A 24,740-nucleotide genomic window follows, 5' to 3' on the forward strand; every position below is an offset into this window, starting at 1 on the left:
AAGAGAGCAGTAATGACAGAGAGTGAGACTGACCACAGCGCTGACCACTAACACTGAGAGACCCTCCGAGACGCCCAATGGCCTGCGCTCAGACACAAAACAGAACATCAGAAGCAGCCAGTGAGGCAGACATGATGGACGGGAGAGTGGAGTCGAGGGGTCGTATGGAGGCATCAAAAGGGGCTACTAGGAAAAGAAAGGAGGCAGAGGAGACCACCAGGGGCGCAAAGCAGATTTTAATGTCAGGCAGTTTGACCAAAAAACAAAGTGAGGAGGGCAAAGGAGAGAGGGACTCGGACATGTCTGGTAAGACCCTCTCAGTGCCAGGGGTACAGCATTAACAGTATCAGAAAGACTTTAGAGTGTATAGAGGTGAAGGGGGGTCTTCAAGTCCCGATTATTCTTCTGACCTTCATCTCTTTCTGAGACCAGCAAGGCACATTCAACACAATGCAGTTAATTTAGGGGTGGGCCAAAAGGACACCACCAGGGTAAGACCCTTCAAAACAAGCCATGATGGGTGCTACAGTCGAGTGACTGACCCTTTTGAATTTCCAGCGTGTTTCTCTGTTCTCATGTTGTGAGACCACCGCTAAGTTACTGGTGGGCACAATTACTGTGAATGGCTGTCAGGCCACAGAAAGAGACATTTCATTTGAGATGTTTTACATGAGAAGCTCTTAGACGTCGGTTTCCTACAAGAGACCCCCTCAGATCTGCAGAGTCAGGCTGACTGGGTGTAGGATGGGCACAGGTGGGAGCTCAGGGGTGGCGGTGCCAATGAGAAGAAACTCACCAAAGTGACAGCGGTGATGGCTGGCAGGCTGCAGAGGGCCGCACTCTTTATCAGGGTCTATAAAGCGTTAGAAAGTTATTAGGGGATGGAAAAAAATATAAAAACAAAATGAAGACATTTCAGAAAGTGTCAGAGCAGCTTGTGCCCAATAAAAGGGAATTCTTGAGTTTGTGCTGCTGCTTTAGCTTTATGAATATTAAAATGTAAAGATTCCACTCAGAGTCCCAAAGTTGTTACTCAGCAGTGTGCCGCCCGCTCTTAGAAATCCTGGGATATTTCAGATGATATTTTTCCTGATCAGCCCCCTAATAATAATATTTCTATATCGTCATTTCTTACAAGCGGAGCTCAAACTAATCTACAGATACAATTAAAAATAAAACTGGAGGTGTAATAAAATTAAATAAGAAGCCAATGGTGGGTCCTCATCCTTTTAATGAATTTATTGGGCTTGGGAGAAAAACAGATACTGACATAAACCTCTGGGGGTCTCAGGCCAACGACGACTCAGCAGCCCCCTCTGAACACCCAGGCCATCTCAGTTCCATCACAGTCACATGTCAGGTGGTCTGCTGAACTTTTCTTCTCTCTGTCATCTCAGGCAGTTGGTGATGACTTAACCAGAATGGGACCACCGCACCAAACTGGGAAACGCAAACAGAGAAAAGGCAGCGGAGGATCTGACCAGCTCTGACTACACAGCGCCATTCATAATCCATGAATTAATGAGACCCCACATTAGAGAAGGGGGCTTGTTGATGTTGTTTGAAGTGCTGGACATTTGTAGCCCACCATTCCAGACTCTTGTCACTTGAGTGCAGAAAGCTGCCTCGCTGGTTTGATGTTTGGAATAAAAAGCAAAGCCGTGTGTGAGGAGCTAAGATTACACTGAGAAATGGATGGGCAGACCCCCCAAAACACAGGCAAGGTCTTCAGTGCCTCATAAATAATGAATGGGACTTTGAAATCAGACGTCCACTAGACAGGCGGCCATTGCAGTGACACTGAGACTGGCAGGCCAAGACCTCATGGTGGTCACTTGGTAAAGACCCAGTAGACCAGCCTGAGGCACAGATGGAGGACCACCCACTGCTTCAACTTGGCACACATCTCCCTTCTTCTTCTTGACCTGCGGCCCCCCGCTTGCACCCCACCATAACAAACAGAGCAGATAAATGAAGTTGACGCTCTTACTTCAGTCACTCATGACGTCTGCCCTCACTTGTTAGTCAGTTAGTCGCCTTTCCTGGTCACCCGTAGGCCTCACAAAGTAAACCGTCAGACAGGTGACGTCTGCTCAGAGTCGACTCTCACTGACACTTTGATTATTTGAAGTGACTGTGCTTTGTTGTTTGATTTGGACCCCATTTGTCACATCACTGTTACGTTTTATGAGCCCCTCATTATTATTAGAAGAGTAACCTGGGCACAGACGACAGTCTCAACAAAAGTACAGCAGGAGACACAAAGGAAGAAGACTTCTGACGTCACGTGGCGGCCCCTGAGCACATCACATGACAAGTTCAGGTACACACAGAGGGTCCGCCGAGTGAATAACGTCAGTGTAGAAATAGGACGCTGCAGACAATCATGAAAATGAAGTCCAAACACAAAGCACAGCAACGTAACACAAGAAATGTTATTTGGCGCATTTTCAGTTGGAACATCAGCCCTGCTTTGCTCTTGGTGGTCCTGATGTGCCTCGGTCACCGAGTTTCCTGTCTACAATTAAAAAGCCTATGTGGCTTACTGGGCAGCATAAGTAAATAGAGATGATGAGATTTAGGACGTTAAAATATTACAAATCACGTCAGTAAAGTCTGAGCAGGAATTGAGCACAGCTTATCTCTCAAAATGACCACCTTCAGGTCTAAGATGGCGAGCACATCATCTCTAACTAGGGAGGTTCAGGCACACAGACACTTGAACTGGAATCTGTTCAGCCATTTGGAGGTCATCACCAAAGGTGTCATGTAGGGTCAAGAGGGGGCTTTGTGTCCTGTGACTGCAGCGTCACCACTAATGAACACCGTGACATTTCAGTAAATCTACACGGATGAGACCCTCGTAAACCAACAGCTTACACCATAAAGCAGTGACGTGTCACAATAGCAGGTGGCCAGCCCTGTCACCGTGTCATATCAGACACACACCACACGTCACACCAGTCTGGAGTCCGGGGGGCACCCCTCATTCTACCAGGCCCTTGATTACAGGACTGTACTTCATTATTAGCACGCAGTTCACTCTTTAAGGACACAAAATGAGGACAAATAATAAAAAATACCAGCAAATGACAATGGGGTTTCATGACAAAATAATGACATATTTATCCATTAATCCGTTACTTTAATATGGAGAATACTGAGACTTGGACCTCTGAGCCACGGGATTACAAAGGTCATCTGAACGTGAAAATCCTTGACGTCTTTCTTATGAATACGCTGTAAGTAAAAAGCCGCAGATCACAAAGTAAAACTAAATGAATAAATAACAGTATAAAGATCACAGACACATCACAGTTCACTTCACTCTCTCTTTGTCACAATGGAGTCTATCCAGACGCTTTAAAACTCAGAAGGTCTTATCTTGTCCAGTAAGACTTGTGGATTGAGTTAAACAGCAAAGCGAAGGACCAGGCAGACCCCAGGACTGAGTGGTCTTAGCTGTAAGGAGACATCAGAGGAGTTGAGAGGAAATCAGGACTGTGCAGCCATGTTGTTACTTTAAAATAAACTCTGCTAAAAGACCCCAAGGACACCGTGAAGGACACTCGTTAAGGGTCATTTAGCACAAATGTCAGAAGATTTGTCTTCACACAGACACATGGAATAGGTGACCAAGTAGTGTGGTGGGCTATAGAGCTTTAGGGTCCTTCAAATCTCGACTTGATGTTATTTTGGAGAATTGAGGTGAAGAGGATGGACAAGCATGTTGACCTGAATGGCCTGTCCTTGTCACAATTGTTCTGATGTTACAACACAATACAATACAGTTTATTTTTGTATAGCCCAAAATCACACAAGAAGTGCCGCAATGGGCTTTAACAGGCCCTGCCTCTTGACAGCCCCCCAGCCTTGACTCTCTAAGAAGACAAGGAAAAACTCCCAAAAAAAACCTTGTAGGGAAAAAATAGAAGAAACCTTGGGAGAGGCAGTTCAAAGAGAGACCCCTTTCCAGGTAGGTTGGGCGTGTAGTGGGTGTCAAAAGAAGGGGGTCAATACAATACAATACATGTTCTCATGAAAGGAGACAGCAGGACAGACAGACAAGGAGGAGGACTGAGAGGAGTACAGCTGGGGGAACAGCAGCAGTAGAAATGACCAGCTGGCTTTAGACAGAGGGACAGTAAAGTGAGAGACACAGCAAGTGACCACAGGTGACCAGGGGGCTCAATGGGTGTCCATCATTACAGTAACTGAACAGGCCAACTTCTGTCTGAAAGGACACTAAAATAAGACGTGACCCACAGGTCTACAGAGGACATCAACCTAATGAGTCAGTGGACTTACTGACTGACAGGCTGACACACCGACTGGACAACCGGAGACACAGAGAGGAATTCTGGGAAGGTGACCTCACTGGGAGTTTGTGTCACTGAGACAGTCCAGTGTGTGAAGTGGTGCCTCCTTATGGTGGTAACTCATGAACTGGTAAAGAGAGAGAGAGAGATAGTAGAAGAAATGGAAAAATACAAGAGCCAAATACCAGGAATACCTGAAATGAAGAAGAAGGGGAGTGGAATGACAAACTGAGACAAAGGATGGACCCTCAGGTTTGGGATCTCCAGAGCAGTGGCAGGAGTTGAAATAATTGTGAGCAGTGAAAGAGAAAAAAATATAACAAGATGGGAACTTAGAAATCACAGAATAAAAATAATGAACTTCAATCTAAAGAAGGACAAATACAAATGTGAGCACCAACAGTAAACAACACCGCAGATGAGAAAGGTGGGCTTGATGGAGGTGGACAGTGGGCTTTAGAGAAAATGCAATCCAGTGGTCAGCAGATACTAGTAATGGGAGACTGGAAAGGCCATACTGGTAACACTGCACAACAATTTTTTTGAAAAGTCTTGCTTCCTGAAAAGTTTTTGCTGATTGTGACAGGTCTCTAGGTATGCACAAATATACAGTAGTTAGCAATGTCCTGGTGAAACCTTTCACCGTGTTCGTCACTGACAATACCGAGATTTGTAGGGAAGAAGTCCAAGTGTGAGTGGAGAAAATGAATCTTGAGTGACATGTTGCACTTCATTGTCTTGTATGCTTTGAGAAGTTTGTCTACCAACTGAATGGAGTTTGTGGTTCTGTAATTGCCCAGAAAATTGTCAACAACGTCTTTGAAGGCTTTCCAGGCAATTTTTTCCGGCCCAACTAACGGATCTTCAAATTGCTTGTCATTAATAACATGTCTGATCTGGGAGCAAACAAAAATGCCCTCTTTGATCTTGGCGTCAGTTATTCTTGGGAACATCTGTCTTAAATAACGAAAACCTTCGTCTTCCTTGATCAGTGCTTTCACAAACTTCTTCATGAGTCCCAGTTTTATGTGAAGAGGAGGCAAAAATATTTGTTTCCGGGTAGACAAGCGATTCATGTGCCACATTTTTCTGTCCTGGAACTAACTTTTTACGGAGAGGCCAGTTCTGTTGAGAATAGTGCAACTCTTTGGCACGGCTGTCCCATTCACAGATGAGACAACAGTACTTTGTATAGCCGAGTTGCAGTCCTAGTAACAGAGCAACGACTTTAAGATCTCCACAGATATTCCAGTTGTACCTGCTATACTGGACGTCCTTCAGTAACAGTTCCATATTCTCACACGTTTCTTTAATGTGTGCTGCATAGCCAACAGGTACTGAAGGATAAACGTTGCCATTGTGTAGCAGAACAGCTTTCAGGCTTAACATTGACGAATCAATGAAGAGACGCATCTCTTCCGGGTTTTGAATACAAGCCAAGGCAGAGAACAATCCTTCAAAGTCACAACAAAAACAGAGACTGTCGACTTCTGCAAAAAATTTGGTTATATCATGATGTCGGCTTCGAAACACAGAAATGTTTGTACCTGGTGACAGCAAACACCATTCCTGCAGTCTCGAACCCAGCAGCTCGGCTTTTGCTTTTGACAGACCCAAATCTCTGACCAAATCATTCAGTTTGGACTTTATTATCAGATGTGGATCACCTGATGAGCACAGTTCAAAATCCAGGTCAATGTCACTGTCAGTACCCTGCTTTGCAGTTTCTTCATCTGGTTCATCTAAGGTCCAATCCTCTGGTGGTTTTGGAATTGGAAGACTGTCGTCTTGTGGCACGGGTCTCATTGCTGAAGGCAGATTAGGATATTCAATTGACGTCTTCTTTTTGGCAGAGAAACCAGACACATTAGTCAAACAGAAGTAACAGTCTGTCACATGGTCTTTCTGGTCTCGCCATATCATCGGAACACTAAACGGCATCGTCTTTCGAATGCCTCTGAGCCAGGCTGTCAGACTGACAGCACATGTCACACAGCAAATGTGAGGCGCCCAATTCCTTGTCTGGATCACCAATTTTGCAGCCGAAATACAGATGATAAGCTTTCTTCACAAGAGCAGTCATCCAACGTCTCTGAGGCGCAAGTGTATATTCGCCACAGATACAGCAGAATGTATCACGGCTGTTACAACATTGATGAGACATATCGCCCGACACCAAAACGTCTATAGCATCAAGCTTACTTACTGTGATATTGCTACAGATACTATACTTTACTATACTGATACTCTACATACACACTGACTATCTAGATTAACCAAATGAGCAGGATCGGTGTATGCAGGCCACCTTTATAGCATGCTGAGACAGCGCCAAGCTCGTTCAGACCTGCCCAGGATGTCAGCTTCCACAGAACAGCTTACAACCTGCCCTGATTCCATGGCTGGACGTGCCCAGGCTGCACAAACCGTTGTTGATAAGTCACTTACGGGAGCAAAAATGTTTGGATACAAATATAAGAAAATATCATGACAAAACTCTGAAATGGCACGTGATGAGTAAATTTTGATGTGATATTCGTGATCAGCACTCAAAAATCTATAAGAAACTGTGACAGGTGTCTGGTCACACTCACAGGAAATCTACCTTAGACACCATTAAAATATCCGACTACGCCACCCAGTTTTATTAAGAGGCTGGGAACTCCTGAAATTTACCAATAATAGCACACAGGTTTCTTTAAATTGGGCGGTGAGTAAACACACAATGAAAGACACAACAGTAATTTCAGAAAAAAAGCAACAGTAACTTCTATTACACAAGACAATATAAAGTACATTAAAAAGATAAACGAACATAACAAAATCTAAACATATCAGGAATGAATTTCCTTTTTTTAAAAGGAAAACACACAGTCCACACTCTAAAAGTCCGTTAAAAACAAGAATTGGAGGATACAACCTTTAGTGGTGCAGAGTTCAGTTTGAGCACTGTGTTACCCCAACACTTAATTGTTCAATTTGTAGCGGGGCTACATAGTAGTGATAGTGTTGTCAGTGTTAGTACTGGGTGCATCTTGTTTCCATCGTCCCGTTTGCTGTTTTATGTGTGTGTCAGTGAATGTCGTCCCCATAAAAGGGGACGGATGATGAAGAGACCGCAGCCCCAAATTGGAAAACACCTGTTAACTATCAATCAATTACATCCGGTACAGGACTATTTAAGCAATCAGGAGGGAACAGAAGAGGAGAAGAGAGAGGAGAAAGAAGGAGACCAATTTTCACCACCATGAACCAACTTACTTGCTGTTTTCCACATCACGCTTTTGCACTAGTTTGTTATCATTCTGCCGGACTGTCTTCCATCCCTCATCACCAGAAACCCCGGGGTCGGATTACATCATCCACTACGCGCCGAGGATTCACCATGAGGTTGATCCATTTTCCAGGAAATTCAAACAACTCACTTATCTCTCGTACAGTCATTCGTATTCAGGACAGTTTTTATACCCGGACTCTAATTCACAATCATCAGCATTTCCGTATCCATTTATTTGTATTCGTGTTTTGTGCTGTTATATGTTAATGGGACAAGGGAGGGTTTTCTTATTATATATATATATATATATATATATATATATATATATATATATATATATATATATATATATATATATATATATATATATATATATATATACACATCTATATATATATATATATATATGGTGTTGGCACTTTATTAGTTTGGTGGTGGACATACATAGTTATATATATGTATTGTTCGTATGGAATTTTTGTTATTTCATTTAATATAATTAATCAGTTTAATTTTTACGTATCTGCTTTAGTGTGCCTATGTTTAATCCGTCAATTGGGGAAAAAATTGTATGTGTTAGAGGTACGGCTTGATATTTAGATTCTCCTCAGTAATTCATCCAGGCCACAGGACTTGGAGCTTGTAGCTGCCGGCTGGGTATGGTTTCAGCCGTTACATAAGTGGTGCCCTCTCTGAGGACTGAACTCAGGACCTTCAGATTATGAGACTGTTACAAAAGGGGTCGGCCATTACAAACTGTCCACGGATGCACTCTGTTCACCGGACACTCGTTTCCCAACAGAAGTTTTGTCAAATCATTGAATGCTTGTCAGCGTCTCTTCATCGTTCCTTTTTTCCACTCTGGGCTCCTTGTGTTGCTGTGACCTCGGCACACCTCATTTCTCGTCTACCAGCTTTGCTTGGTCCTTTCATGCAGCTTCCCTCTCTCGCTGGACCCACAACCAGTGTCTCCTTGTACAGCTGTCTCTTCCTTCCTGGAAGTAAATGTTGCCATCTTTGTGCCTCACATCGTGACAGCCAGGTACCCTCGTCTGCCTACGAGCCCTTGTGCTCTGTCCAAGTGTCTTGGCAGCGTTCTCAGTGGACTGTCCCTTCTTCTTGCCTTCTCCTGCCCAGAAGTTTAAATCTTTAGTGCCTGCTGTTGTAAGTCCTGGACAATCAGTTTAATCAATGGCACATCTAAATTTAACAATTAATGAAAACACAAGTTAACAAAATGTATTGCTACCAACCATTAATGAGTACAGATATGCTGATTAGAAACCAGTATTGTCAGACATGTAATCTCCAAGTCAGGTAAATACAGACATCCTCCAAGGAAGGAGCAGTTCTGTTATCACAACTTGGTATTGTTTGTAATCTCAACCAGTCAAAGTGACTCCTTTGCAATACAGCAAATACCTCCATCCTGCAGACAGCCTTTTAGCTTCTCACCCCCCAGTCCCAACAATGGGTGCCTGATGGAACCACCCAGTACACAAAAAAATGTCCCCCTCTGACAAAACACCCAACGATGTTCAAAGAAGCAAAAACTTTGTTGTGCATTGTAACAAGAAAGACCAGGACACAGAACACTAGGAGAACACGGCTAGGATGGAGAGGTGAATGAGGACGGGTGAAGACTGGCGTGTAACTGATAGCTCAGTCAAAGTCACTTCTTCTGCTCTCTTAACTATTCACAGGAGCAGACATTTTAAATAAGGGGGGGGGGGGGGGGCAAAACCTTTACATGCCACTGTACAAAGAAAAGAGACAAGAGGCTAAAGAGAAAATGGGCTGGGAAGGAAACAGAGGGACAGGAGATCAAAAATCAAAAACAGTTCAGGAGTAAAGGCATAAAGTTAAAGGAGAGCGTTAAAAATTTCAAGACAGAGGTGGGCGGCATTCGTAAAGCCTGGAGAGCCCACCATGAAAACAAAAGTCAAAGAAGAAACAACGAGGGGAGAAGAACAACATGAAAATCCATCAGAGGAGAAGGAGATAAATCAAGATGAAGTAGAAGAGGTGCACCAGAAGAACAAGAACTGAGAGAAGATCAGATGAAAATAAAGACGTCTCCCGTATAGCGAGGCCTGATCTCAAAGCAGCATTTGATGCAGGACTGTGAAGGTGTGAATGGGAAGCATCAGACATAATGGAAGTGCTGGAGAAATTCAAAAGGATCATTAAAAGTCTTCATCAGCAATGTGTGGGAACGAATGATTAAGAGCAATGGGGTATTAAAAAGGGCATCAGGCAGGGAGACGGCCCCAGTCCTTCACTCTATTTATGGATTAAATAATCAACAAGGACAACAAAGAAATCAGAAATGCGGCCCTGGGGTCCCATAAATGAAGTCTGCTGTTGTCACCTGGGGTCTGATATATGAGGGCGATAGAACAATAACTGCAATACGTGAGCCACAACTACAAAGGACATGAATAACATGGAGGAGCAAGCGAGAAGTGAAAGGTAGGAAGATAAATGTGCAGAAAAGTAAAGAAATGAAAAGAACAAGGAGAACAAGAACAGAAACAGCAAATGTGGACACAACTACAAGACAAGTGAGGGTGAGTGAAGATGGGAGGACAGACGAGGAAATCAGAAACAGAATAAACAAAGCAAATAAAGAACACAATCAAATGAACAAGACCTGAATAGCAAAGAAAGAACAAAGAATAAAGGTGAAGAGGCGCCTCTGTGACCCCACATATGGACCACCAATATCACACACCGCAGACTCGTGAGACACACTGGAGACACAAAGATCTACAAGAACAGCAGCTGAGAAAACAGAAATCAGAGAATCTATGAAGAGCTGGAAATGCAACAACTGATGGGAAATACAGAAATGACACAACTCCAGTGGTCTGGACATGGAATAAGGAGGAGAGAAACAAGGGACCCCAAAAAGGTGTTAGAAATGAGGGGTGAGAGCAAGACCTAGAAGGGCAAGGGAAGAAAACATCAAAGAAACAGGAAAAGAAGACCACAGAACAAGAGAAGATCTCAGCAAAGACAGAAATAAATATAATGGGGGCTCGAGACCCCAACAGCATGAGGTTTTATGGCAGAAGATCAACTAAGTCAATAAGGAAGTGTATATGCCACCCGGAAAGTGAGGGTACCCTGCTGGTCCTGCCCACCTGGGCACCCCCTACTTCAAAGACTGAAGGCTTCTGGGTAGTAAAACCAAATTCAATTAACTCTTTCAAAGCTGACTTTTGGCTTAGCTCAAATTAAACAAAAAAAGCTCACTTTTTGTGAAAGACGTCCAAATTCTTTATTTCTCCAATCATGTGATACCCAAGTGACATCTGCCAGAGTGTCTCTCCGTTCCCATGTTGGTCACCTGAGGCCACCAGACCAGCTGACTGTGTGTCTCGTCACTCTCAGGTGTCCCTGACGCTGTCCTGTTGCTCAACTCCACACGTCCAGCTGGTGCTTTTTGTTCTAGAAGTTGACGCCCACTCTGCCTGCTTGGTGTTGCTTTTCTGCGATGACCTGCCTTGCTGTACTTTGAGAACAAATTGCCAACACATTTCCTGATTGCTTCTTTAAAGTAGAAATCCATTTATGAGAACAAACACCACTCACTTTCAAGTAGGTGTCCCTGCCATTTTGAGATTGTCCTCTTCAAGTGACACAGGTTTGTCCACTGCTCGTCCTCCTGGCTGTGAACAAAGCTGTCAGCTGATGACTTTGTCACTAGCTGTGTCGACATGTCACTCTTGTCACATCCTTATCTTCACTCACAAGCCGTCTCATCACCGCCTGTCTGGTTATCTTTTCTGTAGCCCGGGCACCAATTCCTTCATACTCCGTTGACATTAAAGATGGCCCCTGACTCGCAGTCTGAGTGGTAAGAAGGCAGCCTTACCATGTGAAGTAATGCCTGCCAGTGTGAGTCGTAGTCTGAGGCAGTGCCCGGTGTTTGAATCTGCCAGGACAACATTCTGTAATGCCACACTGACCTGGCATGTCTGGCGTGTACTGATGCCCTTATATAGTGCCTTCACAAAGCACTTGGACCCTTCACTTTGTTCATGTTTTGTTGTCTTGTGCTAAAATCATTTACTTGTAAAGTGCCCCAATAAATAAAATGAATTGTTATTATTATTACTCTCATCAATCAACACTCAACACCCCAGAATGACAAACACAAACAGGAGTTTAGAAACGTCTGCCAATGTGTGAAAAATGAAAAAGCTGAAATATCCCATTGACACAAACGCTCAGAGCCGTCACTGTAACACTGGAAGTTTGGCTCTGGTGCCCCCCATTCTACTGGTCATCGCTGAGATGTTTGCTGAGGTCAGTTCAGTAAAGTCACCCACCAGTCCATAGAGGGTCCCACAGTGGACAATGAGCAGGATATGAGGTCCAGTTGCAGCTCTTATGTCATTTGAAGTCTTGTTTGTGTTCTCAGTCTGCTATGTTAGCTCGCTCTCTGATCGTAGATTTGTTCTTTTCTAAGGATGTCATGCCAATGATTTGTGGCCGTAAGCGGATGAGGAATTCTCAGTCCTTCACTTCTCTTCACTTTCCTTCTAAATATTGGATTAAACCAGAGAGTTCATGACGAGTCCACTCAGATATGACAGTGGGGACAAGTGAGATGGAGAACTGCTGGTCCCTTTGTCACTTAAGACTGTGTCACCTAAGACTGGCCTCACTGTGTCACCTGTCCAGGCTTTCTGTGACCATCAAAGGGCTTACAGAGAGTCACCAACCGCAGATAGAAATGCACACAATGGTAGAATCGTAGAGAATGCCCTGATAATCTGAGGGTTTAGTTCTCTGAGGTTAATAAATTACTTGAGCCTCCATCTGCTGATCAGTCAGCTCCTCCACTGATGACGGTGAATTTAGGATAAAATGAAAAGCCTAAATAACTCAATAACACAAATCCACCCTCCGTCTGTCCTCCTGTCCTCTCTCTCTGTCATCTCCTTCTCCACATGTTCTCCAGTTTCATCTCCATTTATTAATGACCTGCTCTGTCAGATGAGACCACCTACTTGAGCACCGGACCCCATCTCCACCACTCTTCTCAAATCCTGTCTTCATGTCCTAATCCTGACTGTGGTGACAATAATAAATCCATCCTGTGACACCGGCTCTGTGTCAGCGACCCTGAAGGTCTCTTCTGTATCCCCACCATTAGGACAGTCTGGACTTGATGTGACAATCTGAGATAATAAGTCTCAGTCCATCACTCACTTCTCTATTCTGTCTAAAGTTCTCAAGAGTGTCGTGGCCTCCCAACTCACCGTCATGTAACTGATAATCAGCTGAGAGCGGACACTTTTAAAAATGGAGGATCTCAGCAGAATAACACGACATGTCACAGAGCAGGTGTCACCTCAAGGTGGCTCATCTAACATGAAGGTGACTTCAGTTTACACCAATGGCTGCACGTCCAGTCCAATAACACACTTCTGGGATGAACTGGAACTGCAAGTGAGGAGCTGAAATGTGAGGCTGAGAAATCTGAAGGACTGCGTGATGCCAACATGGAGAGAGAAATCCATAAGGAGCCATTCATGTGTCTCAAGGGATCAACGCCTTGGGGAATTCAGACTCTTTAGATGCTGAGGAGGCCTACCTGGTGTGCCTAATAAAGTGGCCACTGGGTGCCCCTGCAGATCTTGAGCACTTTGCTCTTCTCCTGCACACCCGCTTTACACTTTTTTGTCCAGCGTCCATGTCTTTGTGCACACGTCATCATCTGCACTCACACTCACTCGTCACTCTTTGTGTCTTCTGCTCGTCTCTCCTTGTCATCCCTCTTGTGTCCCCCATAGCAGGTTTGTCCCCCGCATGTCCTTTTCTCTGACACTTCACCAGGCTGCCCCTCACATTCACACACTTGAACCTTTGCTCCTGGCTTTGCAGATCTCATCTTCATGACACTCATTTCTATTTCTCTTATTTTGATCTTCTTCGTCTTCTTTATCTCCCAGTATGTCCTCACAAATTTCCAGTCCATGTGGTGCACCTGCCCAGTAAGGTGACTCTGATTCTGGTCAATCCTGGTTGGGGTCACTAAGTGGCAGGGCCTCTCCCAGTTCAGGAACTGAACACAAGCAGGATGAACAGGCCATCACAGAGGGTCCACACTCAGGGGGTCTAACTGACCACCTCAGCAGCTCAATGTCTTTAAACATCAAATAAGAAAAAGAAGAAAACGGTGAAGGAAAAACTACTTAGAGAAAAGGAGGAAACACATGTGGACCCCCAGTTCTCCTCTCCATCCTAAACATGTCACTTGACACTGAGGTCTGACCTCGGCAGGCTAAGCTGGTGCAGGACATGACGTCAGGCCGAGTCTTCAAGGCAGGCATCCTGAGCACATGGTGGACCACCGCAGACCCTCACGGTTGTTGTCTCCTTCACTCAGATGGCTTTCTTATCATGATGACACTAAAGATGTCCCCTCAGTGACTGTGACATGTGTTGAACCCGAGTCTCTGTGGCCTGTAGACACACTAAGGCTATGTGCTGTATGAGCCAATCAGTGATCAGAGTTCAGCAAATGTTACAAACTTCAGGAAAAAAACGACTGACATGTAGCATTATGGGATAGGAGGAGTGGCCAACATTAAAGGAGATGGAAATGGAGGAGTTATTATGGTATATCAGGGGACAGGAGGAGTGGAGAACAAAAAGAAAAAGCAAATGTGCAGTCAGGAAAAAAGAAAAAGAAGTGAGAGGTGGAAATGAAGAAGACAAACCCAAAGAGACGAGTGACACGGCCTCACCAGCAGAGGGCAGGACTTGGGGACGTGCAGGACTGACTGATGGCAGACACTAAGATGTCTTATAAGACGTCCTGGACTGTCAGATTAACACGTCTGATCACCTTGAGAGAACTTCCTCCATCACATAGTCAACAGTCTTTATTCCCTGAACACCGTATTAGCGAGGCTTCTCTCCTAAGATCCAGTCCGTACAGAGTGTGTGTTGCCCCGTTGGTTGTAGTGAATGTGGACAGATAATTTTACTGACCAAGAAAGTCAAGGCTGAGATTCTGTATACTTTAATGGAGGTTTCTGGCAAGACGTCATGCAAAGTATTAGGATGTGGAAACCATTGACAAATTGAAGGTAAAAGGATGATGATTTCCTTAATCTAAAAAACAATATGGTGGAAGGTAAAGCTAGGATTAAAGCAGCACGAATAGCAAAGAGGGAGCTGGGGACATACCAATATCCATCCATCCTTTTTCCAACCCGCTGAATCCGAACACGGGGTCACGGGGGTCTGCTGGAGCCAATCCCAGCCAACACAGGGCACAAGGCAGGAACCAATCCCGGGCAGGGTGCCAGCCCACCGCAGCATACCAATATGTATTAAATTAAAAAGGGGGGTGATCCGCCACCTTATCGTGGTGGAGGGGTTTGTGTGTCCCAATGATCCTAGCAGCTCTGTTGTCCGGGACTTTATGCCCCTAGTAGGGTCACCCAAGGCAAACTGGTCCTAGGTGAGGGATGAGACAAAGAGCGGTTCAGTAAACATACCATGAAGAATAAAAACTTTGGACGGCATTTTCCCTTGCCTGGACGCGGGTCACCGGGGCCCTCCTCTGGAGCCAGGCCTGGAGGTGGGAACTCAATGGCAAGCACCTGGTGGCTGGGCCTGCACCCATGGGGCTCAGCCTGGGCACACCCCAAAGAGGTAACGTGGGTCCCCGTTCCCATGGGCTCACCACCTATGGGAGGGGCCAAGGAGATCGGGTGCAGTGTGCATTGGGTGGTGGCCAAAGGTGGGGACCTTGGCAGTCCGATCCTCAGCTATAGAAGCTGGCTCTTGGGACGTGGAATTTTACCTCTCTGAAGGAGAAGGAGCCTGAGCTAGTGCGCGAGGTTAAGAGGTTCCGGTTCACCTCGACGAACATCTTGGACTCTGGAACCAATCTCCTTGAGAGGGGCTTGATTCTCTACCATTCTGGAGTTGCCCCTGGTGAGAGGTGCCGAGCGGGTGTGGGCATACTTATTGCCCCCCGACTTGGAGCCTGTACATTGGGGTTTACCCCGGTGGACGAGAGGGTAGCCTCCCTCCGCCTTCAGGTGTGGGGACGGGTCCTAACTGTTGTTTGTTAGTATGCACCAAACAGCAGTCTGGAATACCCACCCTTTTTGGAGTCCCTGGAGGGGGTGCTAGAGGGCATACCTTCTGGGGACTCCCTCGTACTGCTGGGAGACTTCAATGGGCAATGACAGTGAGACCTGGAAGGGCGTGATTGGGAGGAATGGCCCCCCCGATCTGAACCCGAGCGGTGTTTTGTTATTGGACTTCTGTGCTCGTCACGGATTGTCCATAACGAACGCCATGTTCAAGCATAGGGGTGTTCATATGTGCACTTGGTACCAGGACACCCTAGGCCTCAGTTCGATGTTCGACTTTGTGGTCGTGTCATCGGACCTGCGGCCACATGTCTTGGACACTGAAGAGGGGGCGGAGCAGTCAACTGATCACCACCTGGTGGTGAGAAGGCTTCAGTGGTGGGGGAGGATGCCGGTCAGGCCTGGTAGGCCCAAACATAATGTGAGGGTCTGCTGGGAACGTCTGGCAGAGCCCCCTGTCAGAAGTAGCTTCAACTCCCACCTCCGGCAGAACATCGACCACATCCCGAAGGAGGTGGGGAACATTGAGTCCGAATGGGCCATGATCCGTGCCTCTATTGTTGAGGCAGCTGACCGGAGCTGTGGCCGTAAGGTGGTTGGTGCCTGTCGTGGCGGCAATCCCCCAACCCATTGGTGGACACCAGCGGTGAGGGATGCTGTCAAGCTGAAGAAGGAGTCCTACAGGACCCTTTTGTCCTGTGGGACTCTGGAGGCACCTGATAGGTACCGGCAGGCCAAGCGGAATGTGGTTTTGGTGGTTGCTGAGGCAAAAACTCAGGCGTGGGAGGAGTTTGGGGAGGCCATGGAGAACGACTTTTGGACGGCTTCGAGGAGATTCTGGTCCACCGTCCGGCGTCTCAGGAAGGGGAAGCAGTGCAGTGTCAACACTGTACAGTATATGGTGGGGATGGTGCGCTGCTGACCTCGACTCGGGACGTTGTGGGTCGGTGGGGGGAGTACTTCGAAGACCTCCTCAATCCCATTAACATACCTTCCAATGAGGAAGCAGAGCCTGGGGACTCGGAGGTGGGCTCCCACATCTCTGGGACTGAGGTCACCGAGGTGGTCAAAAAACTCCTTGGTGGCAGGGCCGGGGGTGGATTAGATACGCCCAGAGTTCCTCAAGGCTCTGGATGTTGTAGGGCTGTCTTGGTTGACACGTCTCTGCAACATTGCATGGACATCAGGGACAGTGCCTCTGGATTGGCAGACCGGGGTGGTGGTCCCCCTCTTTAAGAATAGGGACCGGAGGGTGTGTTCCAACTACAGAGGGATCACACTCCTCAGCCTCCCTGGAAAAGTCTATTCAGGGGTCCTGGAGAGGAGGATCCGTCGGATAGTCGAGCCTCGGATTCAGGAGGAACAGTGTGGTTTTCGTCCTGGTCGCGGAACAGTGGACCAGCTCTACACCCTTAGATAGATAGATAGATAGATAGATAGATAGATAGATAGATAGATAGATAGATAGATAGATAGATAGATAGATAGATAGATAGATAGATAGATAGATAGATAGATAGATAGATAGATAGATAGATAGATAGATAGATAGATAGATAGATACTTTATTAATCCCAAAGGGATTAATTAGCAGGGTCCTGGAGGATGCATGGGAGTTTGGCCAACCAGTCTATATGTGTTTTGTGGACTTGGAAAAGACGTTCAGCCGTGTACCTCGGGGAATCTTGTGGGGGGTGCTCCAGGAGTATGGAGTACCGGACCCCTTGATAAGGGCTGTTCGGTCCCTGTACAACCGGTGTCAGAGCTTGGTCCACATTGCTGGCAGTAAGTCGAACCCATTTCCAGTGAGAGTTGGACTTCACCAGGGCTGCCCTTTGTCACCAATTCTGTTCATAACTTTTATGGACAGAATTTCTAGGCGTAGCCAGGGTGTTGAGGGGGTCCGGTTTGGTGGACTCAGGATTGGGTCACTGCTTTTTGCAGATGATGTTGTCCTGTTTGCTTCATCAGGCCATGATCTTCAGCTCTCTCTGGATTGGTTCGCAGCCGAGTGTGAAGCGGCTGGGATGGGAATCAGCACCTCCAAATCCGAGACCATGGTCCTCAGCCGGAAAAGGGTGGAGTGCCCTCTCAGGGTTGGGAGTGAGATCCTGCCTCAAGTAGAGGAGTTCAAGTATCTTGGGGTCTTGTACACGAGTGAAGGAAGAATGGAGCGTGAGATCGACAGACGGATCGGTGCTGCATCCGCAGTGATGAGGGCTCTGCATCGGTCTGTCGTGGTGAAAAAGGAGCTGAGCCTTAAGGCAAAGCTCTCAATTTACCAGTCAATCTACGCTCCTACCCTCACCTGTGACCGAAAGAACGAGATTGCGAATACAAGCGGCTGAAATGAGTTTCCTCCGCAGGGTGTCTGGGCTTTCCCTTAAAGATAGGCTCAGAAGCTCAGAGTAGAGCCACTGCTCTTCCGCATCGAGAGGAGTCAGATGAGGTGCCTCGGGCATCTGTTCAGGATGCCTCCTGGACGCCTCCCTGGTGAGGTGTTCCGGGCACGACTAACTGGGAGGAGGCCCCGGGAAAGACCCAGAACACGCTGGATGGAATATGTATCCCAGCTGGCCTGGGAATGCCTCAGGATTCCCCCAGAAGAGCTACAAGAAGTGGCAGGGGAGAGGAAAGTCTGGGCATCTCTGCTCAAGCTGCTGACCCCGCGATCCGACCTCGGATAAGCGGAAGAGGATGAATGGATGGATGGATGGATGGATGGATGGGGTGGTTAGGAATGTACCAAAAGGTCTAATAACAATATTAACACAGGGGCTGCTTTGACAGAGCAGATGGCAGACTTGTGTTACTTTTCATGGAGGTTTGAGATTTCAAAGCTTGCTGTCCATTGGCCTGTCCTGTCTGATTATTGACAAAGATAGCAAATGAAATTACAAGGACATGATCTGCTGATGTCAACAAGAGAGGGACAAAGATGGCAGTCATGTGACCCCCAAATGTGGCAGGACTGGGCATTTCTAACGCCCAAAAAGAAGCTCAAATACAAAGAGGAAAGAATCAGAAGACCCCAAACAGACCTGTGATGGTCTGAGAGGAGCTCTGGGTCATTTGGAATTCAGCAGCTCAGCTCATCGTCATTGGCCTGTGAAGATCAGGAAACAAATCCAAAGAACAAGAACATCTCATAATAAACAAACAAAATGTGACGAATGTGACAAGAACATCAAATAAGCGTCTGTTCGTAGCCCAGTCCCTCATCACACACACAAATCCTTCTAAAGGCTCAAGTGAAGCCGCCCATGGCAGCCTGTTTGAGGGGTCCTGCTTCTCGTGGTCCGACCACATGAACCTCACAGTCTGATGGCCAACGTTTTCTGTGATTCTCTCAATGCTGTCCTCAGGTCAGACTAACAGATGTCAGTATTCTGGAGTACACACACACACAATCCACATAAATGTCACATTATTTAATAAAGGACGTCGCAGACCACCCGTCACCACCATCTCCCCCAAAGCCACTAAGACATTGTGTGCTCCTCGTCACCTTGGCAGACCAGCAGCTGCTGTTATTCCCAGTTTGACAGTCCAGTTCAGTTCCTGTGGCATCAAGTGTCCATCACAAACCCCAGCACTTTCTATTAGTTTCTGATTTCATTTGTCGCCCCTTGTGACCCTTAGTGACAAAGTGACATTTGCTCAGCCCCTCTTTGACGTCACTTTTCTGCTCCTGATGTCCTTGTGCTCCTCTGTTGGTGTCCTGCACATCAGACTTGTGACGTGACCCCATTGTCGTGTATTCTACCCTCACAGCTCAAGTCTCGCCTGTTTCTTAGACAAATCGTCACTTGATTGATGACAATGGTGTCACCCTTTATTACAACGCTGGCACCTTGAACAGGAGACATGGCCTCATTTGAATGTTCAAAGTGTCTGCAGACATCGGCCTTAACCAGCGTATCCTAATGTGACATTGAGGACACACAAATGACGGGGTGTCCTAAACGCGGGGACAGCTGCAGTGGACACCAATACTCTTTAATGTCACACACGTCATTGTCATTGTCACAGAGTGACGTTTTTAGGATTTATTTAGTAACGTGTGTTATGTTTTATTGTTTGCCCTGAAGAAGTCATTGAGAGAATCGCGTTGGCCCTCAGACTGTGAGGTTTATGTGGTCGGACCTCGAGAAGCAGGACCCCTCAAACTGGCTGCCATGGGGGGCTTCACTTGTGTCTTCAGAACTAAAAGGATTTGCTTGTGATTTAGGACTGAGCTATGAAGAGACGATTGTTTGGTTTTCTTTCACATTCTCTCATATTCTGTCTGTTTATTATGGGATGTGTTGTTACTCTTGTGATTTGTTTCCTGATCTTCACAGGTGAGTTAATGCTGGTGGTCCAGACTGCTGAATTCCTGATGATTCTCGTCCTTTTCTGAGCCCCTGACGTGCTCTTCTTGTGATCTTCTGATTCTTTTCTCTTTCGGTGGCCCAGCTGCTGTTCTTCTTGTCTTTTTATTCTTTAATTCTCCGTGTGGATTGATGTCACTGAGCTGTCAATTGTGTCATTTCTAACTCCTACCAGCAGGTGGCGATGCTAGCAGGTCACTCTGCCATTTTGCTCTGAATGGCCAGTTCAGGTCAGAGGAGCGCTGGGAGTGGACAGCAGTGGTCAGCAGTAATGGGGGTCACTTCACAGTCCACTCAGACCACCTCTGTGCCCAGGGGACTGGACTTTGGGATGCTGAGTGTCCATTCAGAGCTCATCCACTGGCTTTATTACAAATTAGGAGAGAAATAAGAAAACTGAGGTGACCAGCAGTGAGGCCTTTAGTGGACTTAGGTCAGCTGGTCAGTGGCACCGGTCAGCATGTGACGTGTGAGTGTCAGAAGTGTCACATGTCAGCCCTGCCCACCCTGTCCATTATGTCACTGATCACACAGTCAGTCCAGTCTTTGTCACAATAGACAGACAGAGGGTCCTCATCGTCTAAGTGGTCTGACATCAGGAGAGCCCACCATGACAGACACTCGAGTGTCACGCTCTCCGATGTCCAGCAGTGACCGGCGTGTATAACTGGAATCTGTAGATGGGGTCCTGCAAATAGTCAAAGTCCCTCCATGTGCTGAGTTCTCAGTTACAGACACAAATCCAAGGTGGTCCCTCCGATGTCATCGGCTTTGACAAGTCTGTCGGGACCTCCGAGTGCAGGACACTGTCAGCCTCATGTCCTTCACATTCCTGTCCAGTGTCCACATGTCACTTTGATTGACTTGTCACCAGTCAGTGAGACAGGAAGGCAGAAGACGCTGTCAGGTATATAGCGCCTTACCTTATAAGGACAGCGGTGGTCTCAGGGTCAAAGTGCATTTCAGTGAAGACGGCGCAGTCATTGAGCCCTTGTGCTGTGTGTCCTTCTGTCGGTCTGTCTGTCCTCACTTGTCTCTCTTCTTCTCCACAGGTTGGACTCTTGCGTTCTCACCTCGGCCTGCTGCTCAGCTCTCTCCTCGGTCCTCTCATCTCCAAACTCACGGCTGACATATCTGAACCTGGACAACAACAACCTGGGAGATTCAGGGGCTCGTCAGCTGAGTGAGGGGCTCAGGAGTAACAACTGTAAATTAGAGAAACTGCTGTGAGTAAAGAGGGGGAGGGGTGGGGTGTGTGAATGTGTTATTGATGGGCGGGCTGATCACATGACTGCACATGGAGTGACCAGAGTGACAGTGACAAGTGGAACTGACTGAGGTGACAGACAAGAAGGACAAGAAAGATAAGGAGAGACAGGCAGAGGAAGACGAGGAGGACCTGCTCTGTCAGATGAGACCACCTACTTGAGCACCGGACCCCATCTTCACCACTCCTCTCAAATCCAGTCTTCATGTCCTAATCCTGACTGTCGTGACAATAATAAATCATCCTGTGACACCAGCTCTGTGTTATCGACCCTGAAGGTCTCTTCTGTATCCCCACCATTAGGACAGTCTGGTCTTGATTTGACAATCTGAGATAACAAGTCTCAGTCCATCACTCACTTCTCTATTCTGTCTGAAGTTCTCAAGAGTGTCATGGCCTCCCAACTCACCGTCACATAACTGATAATCAGCTGACAGTGGACACTTTTTAAAATGGAGGATCTCAACAGAATAACACGACATGTCACAGAGCAGGTGTCACCTCAGGGTGGCTCAGTTAACATGATGGTGACTTCAGTTGACACCAATGGCTGCACATCCAGTCCAATGACGCACTTCTGGGATGAGCTAGGACTACAAGTGAGGAGCAGAAATGTGAGGCTGAGAAGTCTGAAGGACTGCGTGATGTCAACATGGAGACAGAAATCCATAAGGAGCCATTCATGTGTCTCAAGGGGTCAACACCTTGGAGAATTCAGGGTCTTTAGAGGCAGAGGAGGCCTACCTGCTGTGCCTAATAAAGTAGCAACTGGGTGCCCCTGCAGATCTTGAGCACTTTGCTCGTCTCCTGTACACCCGCTTTACACTCTTTAGTCCAGCAGCCATGTCTTTGTGCACACGTCATCATCTGCACTCACACTCAGTCGTCACTCTTTGTGTCTTCTGCTCGTCTCTCCTTGTCGTCCCTCTTGTGTCCCCCATAGCAGGTTTGTCCCTCGCATGTCCTTTTCTCTGACACCCCACCAGCTGCCCCTCACACTCACACACTTGAACCTTTACTCCTGTCTGTGCAGATCTTATCTTCATGACGCTCATTTCTATTTCTCTTATTTTGATCTTCTTCTTCTTTATTCTCCCAGTATGTCCTCACAAATTCCCAGTCCATGTGGTGCACCTGCCCAGTAAGGTGACTCTGATTCTGGTCACTCCTGGTTGGGGTCACTAAGTGGCAGGGCCTCTCCCAGTAGCAGGAACTGAACACAAGCAGGATTGACAGGCCATCACAGAGGGTCCACACTCAGGGGGTCTAACTGACCACCTCAGCAGCTCAATGTCTTTAAACATCATATAAGAAAAAGAAGAAAACTGTGAAGGAAAAACTACTTAGAGAAAAGGAGGAAACACATGTGGACCCCAGTTCTCCTCCCGGTCCTAAACATGTCACTTGTCACTGATGTTTGACCTCGGCAGGCTAAGCTGGTGCAGGACGTGACGTTAGGCTGAGTCTTCAAGGCAGGTGTCCTGAGCAGATGGCGGACCACGGCAGACCATCACGGTTGTTGTCCCCTTCACTCAGATGACTTTCTTCTCACGAGGACACTAAAGATGTCCCCTCACTGACTGTGACGTGTTTTGAACCCGAGTCTTTGTGGCCTGCAGACACACTAAGGCTGTGTGGTGTATGAGCCAATCAGTGATCAGAGTTCAGCAAATGTTACAAACATCTGGAAAAACCGGCTGACCTGCGGCATTATGGGATAGGAGGAGTGGCCAACATTAAAGGAGATGGAAATGGAGGAGTTATTATGGGATATCAGGGGACAGGTGGAGTGGAGAACAAAAAGAATCAGCAAATGTGCAGTCAGGACAAAGGAGAAGAAGAAGTGAGAGGTGGAAATGAAGAAGAGAAACCTAAAGAGACGAGTGACACGGCCTCACCAGCAGAGGGCAGGACCTGGGGACCTGCAGGACTGGCTGACGTCAGACACTCAGATGGCTTATGAGACGTCCTGGACTGTCAGATGAACATGTCTGAACACCTTGAGAGAACTTCCTCCATCACAGTCCTGATAATAATAAGAATATTAATAATAATAAGGACAAGACTGTCACCTGATGTCACCACTGAGCTGCTTGTCCTTGTCCCATCTCACTCCTCATTTTTCAAATCTCGTCGTGTCCATCGATTTCATCCAAAAGTGTGAAGTCAGCGTCATTGATGGGCTTTGGCTTACAGCTGTGATTTCAACTGAAGTCCTCTGATTTGATGTCATTTAACGTTTTCTCTGAATATTTACTGACTGACTTGTCACGGCACATTCATCCTCATCGTCGTTTTCTCGAATGTCATTCATATTTTCAGTTCAGTTCCCTTTATTTTCACTCTTGTCTTTATGTCACTCAAATTCCTGTGACCTCTTTGCTGTGTCTGTCTCCAGGTGATCATTCAAGGTGACACAGTGAGTCAGCGGTGGGCATCACTGTGGTGGTCATGCCTGTCCCTGAGCCACTGGGCCACACTGTCTGGTGTGACACGTGAGCTTTGACAGAGCAGATGGCAGACTTGTGTCACTTTTGGAGGAGGTTTGAGATTTCAATTCTTGTGAACGTCCTGCCATCTTTAGCCCACCCACTTGTTGTCCATTGGCCTGTCCTGTCTGATTTATTGACAAAGATAGCAAATGAAATCACAAGGACATGAGCTGCTGATGTCAACAAGAGGGGGACAATGATGGCAGTCATGTGACCCCCAAATGTGGCAGGGCTGTGCATTTCTAACGTCCAAGATGAAGCTCAAGTATGAAGAGGAAAGAATCCGAAGACCCCAAACAGACCTGTGATGGTCTGAGACAAGCTCAGGGTCATCTGGAATTCAGCAGCTCAGCTCATCGTTATCGGCCTGTGAAGACAAGGAAACAAATTCAAAGAACAAGAACATCACAAAATTAACAAACAAAATATGACGAATGTGAAAAGAATATCAAATAAGCGTCTGTTCATAGCCCAGTCCCACATCACACAAACAAATCCTCCTAAAGGCTAAAGTGAAGTCCCCCATGACAGCCTGTTTCAGGGGTCCTGCTTCTCGAGGTCCAACCACATGAACCTCACAGTCTGATGGCTAACGTGTTCTGTGATTCTCTCAATGCTGTCCTCGGGTCAGACTAACAGATGTCAGTATTCTGGAGTACACACACACACACACTTCACATAAATGTCAGATTATTTAATAAAGGACGCCACAGACCACCCGTCACCACCATCTCCCCCAAAGCCACTAAGCCTTCGTGTGCTCCTTGTCACCTCGGCAGACCAGAAGCTGCTGTTGTTCCCAGTCTGACAGTCCAGTTCAGTTCCTGTGGCCTCAAGTGTCCATCACAACCCCCAGCACTTTCTGTTAGTTTCTGATTTCAGT

At 46.7% G+C, this 24,740-nt stretch overlaps 1 protein-coding gene across 1 annotated transcript in view; it reads left to right on the forward strand.

The window, feature by feature from the left end:
* The window catches only part of LOC114643523 (NACHT, LRR and PYD domains-containing protein 3-like), a 179,471-nt gene that overhangs the window by 103,996 nt on the left and 50,735 nt on the right, over positions 1-24,740 (forward strand). The window contains exon 12 of the mRNA XM_051926729.1: positions 21,151-21,324. Coding sequence (XP_051782689.1) covers positions 21,151-21,324 — 174 coding nt within the window. The remainder of the gene's footprint in view (positions 1-21,150; positions 21,325-24,740) is intronic.

Source organism: Erpetoichthys calabaricus, chromosome 4, assembly GCF_900747795.2.
Source record: "Erpetoichthys calabaricus chromosome 4, fErpCal1.3, whole genome shotgun sequence".
NCBI lineage: Eukaryota > Metazoa > Chordata > Cladistia > Polypteriformes > Polypteridae > Erpetoichthys > Erpetoichthys calabaricus.